The sequence below is a fragment of the Acanthopagrus latus genome, chromosome 6 (genome assembly GCF_904848185.1).
Source record: "Acanthopagrus latus isolate v.2019 chromosome 6, fAcaLat1.1, whole genome shotgun sequence".
Classification (NCBI taxonomy): domain Eukaryota; kingdom Metazoa; phylum Chordata; class Actinopteri; order Spariformes; family Sparidae; genus Acanthopagrus; species Acanthopagrus latus.
This window is the reverse complement of record NC_051044.1, coordinates 25431784-25445138: the sequence shown is the minus strand read 5'-3', so window position 1 is coordinate 25445138 and position 13355 is coordinate 25431784. Positions and strand designations below refer to the sequence as shown.

At 45.6% G+C, this 13355-nt stretch overlaps 1 protein-coding gene across 2 annotated transcripts in view; it reads left to right on the top strand.

The window, feature by feature from the left end:
- Positions 1 to 13355, top strand: part of cdh4 (cadherin 4, type 1, R-cadherin (retinal)) — a 215368-nt gene that overhangs the window by 115902 nt on the left and 86111 nt on the right. For both annotated transcript variants that reach the window (XM_037102150.1, XM_037102151.1), the window contains exon 4: positions 12227 to 12453. In XM_037102150.1, the coding sequence (XP_036958045.1) occupies positions 12227 to 12453 (227 nt within the window). The remainder of the gene's footprint in view (positions 1 to 12226; positions 12454 to 13355) is intronic.

The window sequence follows — 13355 nt, the reverse complement described above, 5'->3', positions numbered from 1 at the left end:
TGAAGACATCATGCTCACTGCTCTGTTGCAGTGAATGTAGGAATGTAAACATGGCGACGATATGGCATTAGTTGTTTTTCAGTTATAGCACACTCAGTACTGTTTGGAAAGAAAATATGACTCTCGACTATAAACTGACAATCTAGAATACAGTATGTTTATAAGTAGAACGACTTTTATCTCTCCAACGAGTGAAAACATCCTGCAGTACAATAACCAGTCCTATTACACGCTGGCCGACCCTAAACCTCACTGCTCGATGACAGCCGAACGTGATGGACTCAACTTTGCTCGTGAACAGAACACATAAACCACTTCCACTCTATATAATGACTCGCTCAAGAAGGGCAATTAAACCTCTTCCCATTACTTGTGCGATAACACGTATACCCATTCTCACCTGATAACCTAAACAGCCTGATTCTTTATAGATTAATGACTTGTCTCCAGCTAATGTATTTTTATCACAAGGTCATGAGTGATGTATTATCAGTTAATGAGAAATACAGAAATGTGTGGAGTGAGCGAGGCGGGCAGGAGGTAAACACACACACACTGGGAGACACACTCATTTCACCTTTCAGAAGGGTTTTTTTCTGGCCTGCGGTGAGTTGTCCAGCAGTGATAAGAATAATGGTTTTGGCGCCATGGCCCGGGGAGACCGACCTCCCATTCCCTCCTGGTAGACAGTTGAGCCGAGAGCTTCGGCCTCTCCTATTGTCCCTCCTCCATCAATAGCAGACAATAAGGCTTAGCGCTGCCCACTTAAGGGACAGCGGTATGCTCGTATTAAAGACCACTGCAGATCTCACCGATAACTGTCACTGAGGGACATATATAGGAAATGTAAGGAAGTGCAGAGTGGCGATGGGGGGTGGGTGGGCGGAGGGGGGGGGGAGACTTGCATGAGATTATTCACAAATTACCCAGCAGGAGAATGTCTTTGCAGGCCTGAAAGACAAAAAGGACACACATAGGGCAGAATATTGAACTGATGGGCTTCTGAGGCGTGCTGGATATTCTGTGTCGAGTGTAGTGCAAAAACAGCACAGCGGGAGCCCGCTGATATCCTTCATTATTTCATTTCATTTCAGGTCGGAGCTTCACTCGAAGCAGTGGAAAAAAACCACGAAAGGGTCCTTGTCGAAATCCTCCCGTCACTATCTCTGTGATCTCAGCATTTACACAGTGTTAGGCAGTGGAGGACATCAAACGCTCTAAAGAGGGAAAGTGGAAAATGTTAGGTGCAAATGTATTAGTCATGTTTTTAATTGATTTTCTGGAACAGGCCAGAGTGACTTCAAAGCAAATAGCTGTTGAAAGAAAGTCAGATTTGTTGCTTTTAAGGGAGGGCTGCACTCTGAAAAGCTCACAGAGGTTTTTATTATTATTTAAATTCAAGTACCTTCGCATATCCAGGCTCAAACTGGGCTCGTGAAAGGGCCGATAGACAGAATGAAATATCGTAACTTCATTGTGGTGGTACAGAGATTATGGTAATTGCGAGCTTGCATATAATATGTCCTTCACATATATGGTCAGTATGTGACCTTGACTTAAAGCAGCTTAATTCAGTATTTTCATATTAACAATGTATTATATGACCATAATGTTAATGTTTTGCCACAAGGTGTGCATCCGTCTAAAACGCTCTGTTTTGGCTCCTGTCTATTTAAGGCCCTCCCCCTCCCAAATACCAACTCTGCTCTGATTGGTCAGCTCACACACGCCCGAACCAGCACTGCTCTCCATGTCTCTGGTTGGCTGTTTTGTGTTTTCAGCTACCAGTTAGCTTCACTTCTACCGTAAATGAAGGCCTAAATTATGCACATGTGTAACATGTCTCAAAGTAACAGACTAAAAGGCGGGACTACTAAAAAGTCACGTCAGGCACTTCAGGTGCTGTGTTTACTGTGGGAGAGAGGAGCTCCTGTTGCCGACTTTGGGCTTTTTGACTTCCAAAAACGTTTAGATACACAAGAACCTATACAGTTTACATTCTTGTGTATGTAAAACACTGAAGGAATTGAAAAAAAACAAAATGACAAAGCATAATGTGTCGCCTCCTAACATATCCTACTTTATTTTTTTCTTTTCAACATCTTATCAACTAGTTTTGATGCCTACATCTAATTGCAACTGTCTCACACTGTTATCCAAGTGTAAGAAAGTCTGTCTTGCAGAAACACTGTTTACAAGCGCTCAAGGGTAACTGTGTAAGGCACCCGAGGGCCGTGACACAGCGTCTGTATTTGACAACCTGGGAATGAGATGGGATTGTAAAAAAGACTATGCATAGTGTCAGAAGGGTCGCTTGTAGTGACAAATCATCAGAAAGTTGTCACACAACTTTGCAGCTTCATGCAGCTTTATGCAGAGCTGCGAATTAGGTAGAACAAATGCTTTGTTACTATACTTCAGCAGATATTTCAGGCATCCTTTGAGTACATTACAGCGTGTGTTCACGGTGTTCAGCTTTTTGCCTTGAATTTATGACCCACAACTTCACTATTTTGTTTCCCTCTCAGCAGTGTTGTTTCCGCTAGCAGCAGGTAGCTGCTTTCAGAAAAATAAATCCTGACTTTTTGAATCCTTTCTATGGCTATTTATCATCAGCGCAGGCTCAAAACAATCTTCCCTCTGGGTCCATGCTGCTGTGCAGTTCAGTCCTCTGCTGTGTGTGCTCGGCCCTCCGGAGGAACCAGCCTACACCCACTTATGTGTGCTTGTCGACAATAATGAGAGCAATTACTCCACCGGTTACTCTGCTGATTGATCAATGGTGTGACCTTTTCAGCCTTGGATGGCACAAATGTAGCTGAACCACTACTTCAACATCACCTCTGCTTCATGTTTCCCATCTTACAGTCTTCCTCCTTAGATCAGATGGGTGGAAAAAGAGCGGCTGGTTGAGAGGCGAAGATCTTGAAGCAGTCTGTTTGAACCCAAATGAAGAGTCAACAAAGAAGCAGTGCGGCACTTACGGGAGAGTGACAGCTGACCTCTGAGTCGGCCTTAGATCTCCTCTCTGGGAAAAGTACAGATGAGCCTTGTCGCTGGTCTCGGGGCCTCAGAGACTAATGGCTGGCCGCGGCCTATCGCTTGCCCCTGGGGTCTCTGGAGTAGAGACAGGATTAGGGTGAAATGGATGAGAGCAACAGATAATGAGAGAGATCTGTCTTAGGTCTAATCATTGGCTTTAGAAGACATGACCGGGGCTAGAGCGAGCGAGAGAAGATAAGGGGTACGCTTCTTGTTGTGATTACACCTTTTATCGCGAGTTAGTATCCAGTGTGTTTCAGCTGCTCCGCATTCTTTTACATCCGGCTAAAGCAAACGCACCACTCATCGATTTGAATAAATGCAGAGAAGGTGTAGTTTCGGCCGACTCGGATAAGACACCTCATTACTGAGACGCGATGATACACCTTTTATCAGACGAATTTAGTCTTGGCTTTTCCTCTGGCCTCTGTTTTCCCTTAAATTAGTCTGTCAGGCATAACAGATAGTTCTGTTCCTCTCTAAGTGTATATTTGTAATGCTAATTAGGGCAATTGTAGGGAATCAAATCAAGATGCTGAACACAGCAGCTAAACAATCACCAGGGAAGGATGCAAACACTTTTATGCTAATAACGGCAGAAGATGGGGAGAAAAAAAGAGGAGCGGGAGGAGGGAAGGGGTTCGCTGGATGCCGATCGGCTCAGTCGGCATGTGAGGGTGGAGTGCGGGAGTGGGAGCTGCGAGGGAGAGAGATAAAATGAGCAAGAAGAACAGAGAGGGGAGAAAATTAAAAGCTGATTACCTTCTGAGTTAGTTTCTCTGAGGATGGGGAGGAGGGGCAGGAGGAGGAGGCCTGTTCTTAGTCTTAGAGCATTTACTGAGGCCAGTCTCCAGGGTAATGACGAGCAGCTAAAAATAACCAGCTGCAGTCAAACGCTAAACACTGGACACAGACTGAGCGCTGCCTCGCGTCCTGTAACCGGACTCATCTACTCACCCAGTCATAAAGTCTGCCCCATTCAAATGGAAGTCATTTTCAGTTATTATGATAAAAGCGTGACCGTTATCTAATACCTGAACTTTGTACAATGTGTGCAGACGGGCCGATGCGAATCACAGGAGAGAGAGAGAAAGAAAAAAAAAATACACATTTTCTTGAGAATAATGGGTTTTCATCACAGTCATTATTCGGTTGAGTGAGAGTCACGGATATTTCCCAGAAGCCCCTTTTGTCCCCTCATCCTTGCCCCTGGTTTGCTCACAGTCCCCTTTTTTGTCACCTGGCCCTGCTGAGGTCCCGCCACCTGGCTCTGGGCTATGTGAAATTATTATATTGTACTGGGAGATAACAGGCAGCATGTAGCCTTGAGGCAGTTTCTTCGCTTCACCTCCTTAAAAAAGATATTGCTGTGATAAAGCGTGGCTCCTTCTCTGCTCACGCTAAATCGAAGGGGAAGCCTTGAAGGCAAGGTCTGGTGAGTGGGAGCCAGATGAAAGAAGTAAAAGAAAAAGAATCAGTTGATATGTTTGTGCAGCTCGCTGTGTTTCAAGAAGGAGCGTTTCTCATTACCATAAGACTCTGGGAAGGGCCACCAGCTCGACCGGGGGAATTTTTTTTATTTTATTTTTTTTCCCGAGCGTTGTTTGCTGTCTCGATGCTGGTCTATTTTCTCGCAGAGGATGGACTGATTGGGAGCCAGACTCAACTGTTTTGGCACGGTCTGAAATTAGTGGGTAGCTTCTGATGAGATGATTAGCCAGAAGGCATGCAAAAAAAAAAATTCAAGGATAGTGGGTGTTCATTAAAGTTCACAACAGAGTGAACCTGTGAACTTGAGCCAGAATTCGAAATCAGTGTTTTAAGATTGTCTCGTTATAATTACTCATCTATTGAAAGTTTTAAAGCCAGTGTTTCCATGTTATAATAGGGAGGGAGAAAAAAAAAGTCTCTTAACTCAGAGAGCTCAGACAGACGGATCGTGTCCTCAGACCTGTTTGTTCAGGTCATCTGAATTCCTGACACAGCTTTAAAAAAAACAAAAAAACACTTAATCCAGGCTCACCTGAGGGTAGCACGTGTTGAGACGCACTGGTGCCCCCTAGCTGCAGTACGATGATAGGCGATTCACAAACAAAAAACCACACACACACACACACACACACACACATCCACATCCACACGGAGTGGAGAAAAAGCTCCTGGGCTGAATGGTGGTGTATTAATCACACTGACGCTTGGCACTGCGATCTGTGACCCAGTCTTTTAATTGCATCCGCTCTGCTTTGCTCCCGCTCTCCCTCTTTATCTCGCCTCTTTCCCCTTTTCTCATTCCTCAAGCCTCCTCACGCCCGTGCCCGTGAGAGGAGGCTAATGCAGAGATAAGAGCGAGGGCCGGGGACGTGCAGAACCTCTACCCAATAGTGCCCCGGCAAGAAACTCACAGGACGGCGTTTCGCTGCAGCACTTGGGCAGATCGGGGTTGTAACGTGGAGCTGTGTGTAATGCGATGATGTGCGAGAGAGGGTGGCACGCAACAAAAAACAAAATATCTGTGAGGAGATCTTCTTAATCCATTGAAACACTGTGACAACCTTTGAGAAACCACCCCACAGAGCTCGGGGCCCACACAGCACGCTGTATGCGTGAGTTTACATTACAGACACATCTGCAGTGGAAAGACTCTCTGGATCCTGACAGGCTCCAACACGGGAGGGCCGTCTTTTACAGCTGTTACATCCTTCCCTGCAGAAAGAGGGAGGTGACGGATGGAAGACAGAGGGGTGACGGGGTGGGGGCGACAGGTTTGTGGGCGGATGTTGGCCCTATAGATGTGACAGTGCGCTAATAATGTGACAAGGTTTTGTTCAGCCCTGTAAGAGCGCCAGCACCGGATAACAAGCGTGTGGTGTTTAAAAAGTGAAACATGAGCGCTGACGCACACAAATGCAGGTTGACAGCACCTTCTCTCCCACGCACACACGTACACACCTCTGAGTGCGCAGCGAGTCGATGACACCCATACCCATTTACGCATCAGCTGTAATAATCGTATATGCAAAGAGCTCGTGTCACACACTCCCACTCCAGTGTCCCTCTTCCCTCTCCGTCTTTATGTCTCTCTCACTCCGGCTCCCTTGCACGCATAAGCACACACAGTTGCACACACACACACACACACACACACACACACACACACACTCACTCGCGCACACACACACGCACACTTGAGTCGCAGTGGTTTCCTTTTGTGAGAGCGAGCTGTCAGAGGGAACTGTGTGGGCTTTTGTTAAAACAGAGAACTGCAGAGGCAGAAAAATTCATTTCCAACTGCGGCAAAAAAGAAAAAAAGAAAAAAGAAAGTCTTTTCAGGAAAGTCACATTGTACCTGCAGTGTTTTAAAAACAGCAGCATGTAAATTGAATTAGTTATAAGCATTCCTGTGGGGGCACAGTGGGCTGCATTTCAAAAGAGTTTTCGAGGGTTGTGGGTGTTCTGCATGGGACGCCTCGGGTTTGACGACGAATCCAAGATGCTGCACTTCAGTTGCGATAAATTAAGACATCAGAAAATAGATCTCGCATTTTTGCTTGCCAGTCACGCCTGTTACATCTGCAGCAACTTCTCCGCCTATTGAAAGGTGTAAACTTTTCTCAGTCCTCTTCGAATATTACAGCTCACACGTGTCTCGAAAAGGCTTTAAGCTGCGACAGTGTCACAGTCGGGTGAAACCCATCTTTTTTTCGAGCTGATACTCAAACTTGAGGATTACACGCACCTTTAGGGTTTGTTTTAGTTTATCAAAACCTTGCAGTTCTCCGACGAGAACATTTAAAAAATGTTTGGCAGGCGAGCTGAAGTCCCAGCTGTTTCTTAAATCTGGCACTTTGAGGATCAGGTTCAGGGTTTTTCCACAGGACTGTTCTGGGTTTGTTGCTATCAGCGGAGGATTTTCATGTGGAATTCAAGGGTCTAATCTCCTCGTTAGCAAATTAAGCTTTTGTGTTTTGTTTCACAGAGACACTTTTGATGCAGTGTATCATTAAAAAAAATTAATTCGGCTACTTGTGAGTGGCACTTCTTATCAGAGCACTTAAAAAACAAATGCTTGAGCGTCCTAGCATTTCATTTATTTTTCGGCTTTAATTCTCGGCGCGGGCGAGTTAAATCAGATTTGTCATTTTTAATGAATTAGTCACTGTAGACCCAACTTGCCAAAATTAAAAGTGCGATCAAAATGGGCAAATGCTGATGGCTACTCGAATTGCTCACGACGTGCACGCACGAGACACTGAAGTCGCAGTCCTTTTTGATCTGTTCTAGCACTCTCTACAGCCTCTTGTCTACAGTATGCTCAGTGTTTTAGCAGTGTTATTTGACTCGTCGGTGGGCTGTCTATCACACCCTCAGCCTGGCAAAAATACTGTTATTTGCAAATTGAGTGGGTGGCGTTGATTTTCCCGATGGCTTGAGGAAACCAGCGGGGTACCAAAGGGAATGTTTACTTAGCACTGTGCCACGACTGGAATGAACAGCACCTTAACTAAAGCAGCGTCCATATGCTCGGTCTGGGTCTGTTTACCGGCTCTATTCATATTATATCTGACTATCTAACTTTTAACTTAAACCTCTCCCTTGTGTCAGCCTTATTATATACAGTGTGTTCACTGTCAGGCGTCTATATTAAGCGATTATCATAATCTTTATTTATAGATCGTTTAAATCACAAAAAGAGAGCACTTTGCAACTCATTAAAAACAGATCAAATGAGCAGCAAACGCAATAAATACAAGGTGAGGCAGGCAGAATAAAAGCAGAAATCATAAAAGGGATGCTAAGAACAGTAATAAAGGTTGTTACATGAAAGCAGGTCTATAAAAAGACCCACTTAAATCTTAAAAATGATCTGTAAAAATCATGTAATCGCTTCTAAAACCAGCGTGTAAATGCCAAAATCAGAATGACGTGACCTTTTTTTTTATGTCGTTCTTACTCTCCCGGCTCTATTAGCTCTGTGCCGTTCCCTCAGCTCACTTTAACAATGGTAGTAGGTGACCCACCGGGGTGCCCATTTTTATGTGTGTCTGGGTCGTTGGCTCAGGCTGGCTGCCCTGGTTTGCACGGGGGAGGAAGTCTGCAGGTAATACGAGAGGAGGATGGAGAAGGACGGGCGGGGAGGAGGAGGGTTAAGCAGAGAGGAAACAGGGACCGTGCGAGGGAGCTGTGGCACAGGAGAACTGGAGAGTGGAGAGGACAGGGAGGAGACGGTGACAGGATGAGGAGAGGGGAGGCGTGCGCGGTGGACAGGTGAACATGTAGGCGGGTGCCGAGGGATGAGGGGGGCACGCTCCGTGTGGATGCACAAAGCAGGCGGTGCACCATTACTACTTGTCATCTACATTATGCACATGTAATGTGTCCATACAAGGGCTGTTTTGGCCTCCTCTTGGGTATTGTCGTGGATTTACAAGCAGGAAGAGACAAAGAGCATAAACCTGTCTCTGTGTGTGTGTGTGTGTGTGTGTGTGTGTGTGTGTGTGTGTGTGTGTGTGCATGTGTGTGTGTGTGTACTTGGAGGGCTCAGCGGTAGGTGGTCACGGCTGCTTGCCTGCCCTGTTTTAGCCGCGTCTGTGCCGCGCTAGCCGCTCTGTTGGACAACATGTTCTCTGCCATACGAGTCCAGAGAAGAGCAGCTGAGCAGAATGACACCAGCCTCAGCAGCCTGCCAAGCACCGCTGTGGATGGCAGGACACACTAAAATATACAGGACACACACACACACACACACACACACACACACACTCTGAGAGGCTTACACACAGGGACACGCAGAGGCAGACCAACACCCGCTGCATGCGCGCGCACACACACACACACATATCTTGGGTACAAAATAATAGAAGAGCAGAATACAAACACACACGCACACTTGAGCTGGTGGTTTAATACCCCTGATGTTTTTCTCATCAACTTCAGGGAACCAAGCCAGAGTACAGACACACACACACACACACACACACACACACACACACACACACATTTGTACACCCTACGATGAAGAAGGCAATTGACACAATTGATCTTTGAGTCAGCAAAGCACAAAATTGTCTCTACTTTTATACAGTCTGCACTGTATGAGATGGCTGTTTGAAGCAACACCATCAGCGTACCCACAGAGCACATTAGCTACACCCACTCACTGTCATCACCCATATGTATTACACATGCAGATTTACATTATGTAGTACCACACAAAGATTGTGTGGCCATTTCAATGCATTAATTCACATGTGACTCCATGTTGTTTGAGTGGAATATGTTGAGAAATTCACTGGAGCTTCTGGCTGCAGAGAGGTCTTGAAAAATTCTGCTGAGAGTCTTCACCCTGACAGAGAGGTGCATGCTGGGTAAACAAAGGCACCCAGCAGCTTGAAATGTTTTGTCACAACGTCTCCCATTAGACATTCTGTTGATCTTCTATATCAATCAAGAGTCACCGAGACAAGCTAATGACACACACATGCAGCCTATTAGTAAGCTGCCATCCGCACTTAGATGTGGCTATGACGTGATGTCGACTGGGTGTCTTAACTCAGAGGCGGAAGTGAGTGGGTTGGTGGACTCTTGCTCGGCCGCAGTTAAAAAACGTTTGCATCTTATTTTTTCCTGTTACTGAGGAAGGGCTGTGGGTCTGCTGACCTTCAGGGCTGTCACTTTAGAAAACACCTTGAAGCTTCATCTGCATTCAGTCACTTCAAGTTCAACTTTTCGCACAAAAGGATGCCGCAGTTTGCCAGGCGTGAGATGACAAAATGAATTACATGGGCTGCAGAACAGTAACAATAAATAAGCACAGATTTGTTATCAACGGTGTCAGTATTCATTTTCTGATGTTATGTGACAGCAATGAGCAAGCTGCACCGCTACTTCTGCACATCAGCTTGTCTTGTCTGGAGACTAAGGACTTTGTTGAGAATTGTTTCAATTACTGTTATATATTGTGTATTCTGTAACGTATCTCTGCTGATTTTTTTTTTCTGTTTGTAGCACTATCTGCAGCTCCCGCCTTCTCCTTTTTATCCTACCATCTCCCCTCTCCCTGCCAGACACACACAGTTTCTCTATCAGCATCTCGTCTCAGCGTCGTCTCTTTCTGCCGCTTTCATCTTCATTTAACAGTGTGGCAGATCAGATCCCACCGCCTGATTTAAATGCGCTTTGTGAACTGGATTTTTAATGAATAGCAATGCATTTATGAATATTTTCACACTAAGTAGATGTTAGGGATCAGGGTCATGGTTCAGTCCCTCAAGGGTACATACCAGTAGGCGGTGAGTGGTAAACTGAGAGAGGCCTTTACACCGAATCAAAGACACTTCTCTTACAATGCTACACAATGGCAATGCCTCACAGACACTTGTGTGTGTTCCCATGCCAACTGGCATCACCACAACAGACGAGGCAGGAGACAGACCCACGGAGACCTCGCTGGCTTTATTGTAGAATTAAGATCGAAATTAATATATGCAACCAGCTGCGGACCGACATTCTCAAACTGGCTGAACTGACTCCTGTGCGCGTGCACACAGACACGCACATGCAGGAACAAACACACACACACACACATTCATAAGCGGTACCTTTGCAGTGCACGTGTCCTTAAGCCTCGCTTCTCCAGCTGCACCACAAGAGACCTGTCTAAGTGACAACAATTAGCCAGCTCAGTTCAAGCTAATTGAAGTCATTTACATAATACATGCCTGCCATCACAATTCATCTGTGGACAATTCAAGCAGGTCTGTGTCACATTGTCACAACCTGATGTTAAATCGCACCCCCAGCCCCCCCCCAACCGTGATAAATGATCCCCAAAGTAAGGCAATCGCTTATCACTCATGTAAGGACGTTCTCCACTGGGCCATGTGTGGGTTTTTTTTTTGTTTGTTTTTTTAAATGAAACTATGGATCGCGTTCGCCAGCACACACAGATGCACACATTGTCAAAACTGTGTTCACCATCCGTCCCATTATGCATGCAATTACTCCGGGGGGCTGAAAACAAGCGGGCTCATTTGTGTGACGCCGGGCTGCAGTGGCCGTGCAGATCGCCTGCTTTATTGGCCTTTTGTTTGGGAGCTGCTTTTGACAGGAAGCTGGGCGATAAATTAAATAGATGGCATGATAAAAAGCTTGCTGTGCAGAATTCTTCACGCCGGATTTTTGAAAAATCACGCTGCCGTGGCTCATAACAGGCGATCTGTTCCCTGGGTGATTTATGAAATCAATTTGTCTCGTTATCAGCAGCCAGAGTTTTTGTGATAAGATCAAAGCACACGCATTTCATCTTGGGGGTGTAGGGAGACAAGGGATAGAGTGTGTACGTGTGTTAACATAATAGACATGTTAAAAACAATAATCAGTCACTCTCAACATTCATGCCGTTGCATCATGCTGTGAAACACGGGGAAATTATGCACTGAGCGTTGATCGAATTTGGCAATGGACTGTAAGAGTTTTCCAAATAGCCGTGGCTGAGGCTCTGCAGGTTCTCTCCTGTGTTTTCTGTGCTGTAATGGCATATTCATGTCGGCTGTCACTGGAGAATCTGCTCTGGAGCGCTAAACCATGTTTCTCATCTGTCCGCCTCTTCACCTAGTGGAAAGGCTGCTTCCACCCCCCCATGACCGCACCATTCTCCCGTACAAACGTGTTGGGTGCACAGGAAAAGCGGTATGTTTTGTGTGTGTCCAAACATGAGACTTCTCACAGCTTCTCTCTTGTCTCAGTCAAGCCGAACCCTCCAAATGTCATTCAGCGCTGTGCTCCATGTGCTTGGCAGGCAGAGCATGGAGCCCAATTGGCCCAGTCAGCCTAATGTGCTTTAGACCTTCTCTTCATGCCTTCCCTGGAGAAGCCGAGAGAAACGCTGTTTTGACATTGCTATCTGTCTAGTTCGGGAAAAGAATGATATGAAAAAGAATTAGGTTCCCTCCCGTGTATTCCGGTTCGGGAAGTGATAAGCAGTTTGTTTTGCCAAAGACGTCAAAGCGGGGAATCCAAAGTGACAGCAGAGGGGATGAGATATTTCAAGATACGTCTTGATGGATGCAGGTTAATCTTAAGCCTGCCAGATGTGTCAAGGATTTGCGAACACCTCATGGAGTAAATCTCACTGTGCCGCTCTCTAATTCTGTGCCGCCTCTCCCCTTTCTGTCCGTCTCTGCAGTGAAGTTTGAGGACTGCCAGCGCAGCAGAGAGGTGGGCTTTGTCAGCAACGACCCCAACTTCAGCGTGAGGCCCGATGGGACGGTGTATGCAGAGCAGGAGGTGGCCAACCTGTCGGAGCCCGTCCAGTTCATGGTGACGGCGCGGGGGCTCCATGACCCGCACATCTGGGAGACCACCGTTAAGCTAGCTCTGGCCGGACATCCTCATCCTTTGGCCCTGACAAAGGTAACAAGGGAGGAAGAACTCAGACACAAAGCCACACTTATGAGACCTTGAGAAGTGTTTCCATAAACTTGCTGTTTATCAATGAACTGCTGTGTCTGTGTAACAGTTGGAGAAAGCTAGCAGGCTGATTTCTCATCTGATCCTAACTTATCCGGAAAAACACTCTCCACAGATGGGAGGTGTTAAGGTTGGATTAGGTTCTCTCTGTGTGATATTATTTTAAATTTCACATTTGTGACATTGGATTCTAAATTTAGGAAACATTCAGGTCGCAGGCCTCCTTTTTTATACATCATTTTAAACTGTAAAGGATAAAGTGTGGTCATTGCCTTCACGGCATGTTGTAGCATTCTCCTGAACCACTTCAGTGGATGGGGACTTCAAAACATAGTTTAAAATAAATTCCGAACAGCTCATCCAGTGTAATCCAAGTCTCAGATCACAAATTGATTCAGAAAAACAAGGCTGATGAAGGTCATCCAGGTCATGATGATGCTACGTGCTAATGTATATTGCAGACAACTGGTTTCAGTATCTTGAAATATTCACTCCCTCGATGTGCGGTCAAGCTTGTGCACCCACTTCAAAAAGGATGCAATGTGTAAGCTTTTAGCTTAGCAGCCACAGTGATGATTTCAGCTTTAAGAAGTATGTAAATAACAAGTCCCCATCATCTTCAGCTGTTTAGGAGCATGCTGCAAATGTTTGTTTTTTGGGTTTTTTTTTTTTTGCTGGACCACAAAAGTTCACGTGACTTTCCATCAGCATGGGGCTGAGTTGATAATGACTTAATTTTCATCTTTGGGTGAACTTATCCTTTAAGCCGATAATCATCACCAGTGGAGGATTATACAAAATCAGCTGTAGTTAATTGATATTAATTCCATAAGGGATCTAATAAC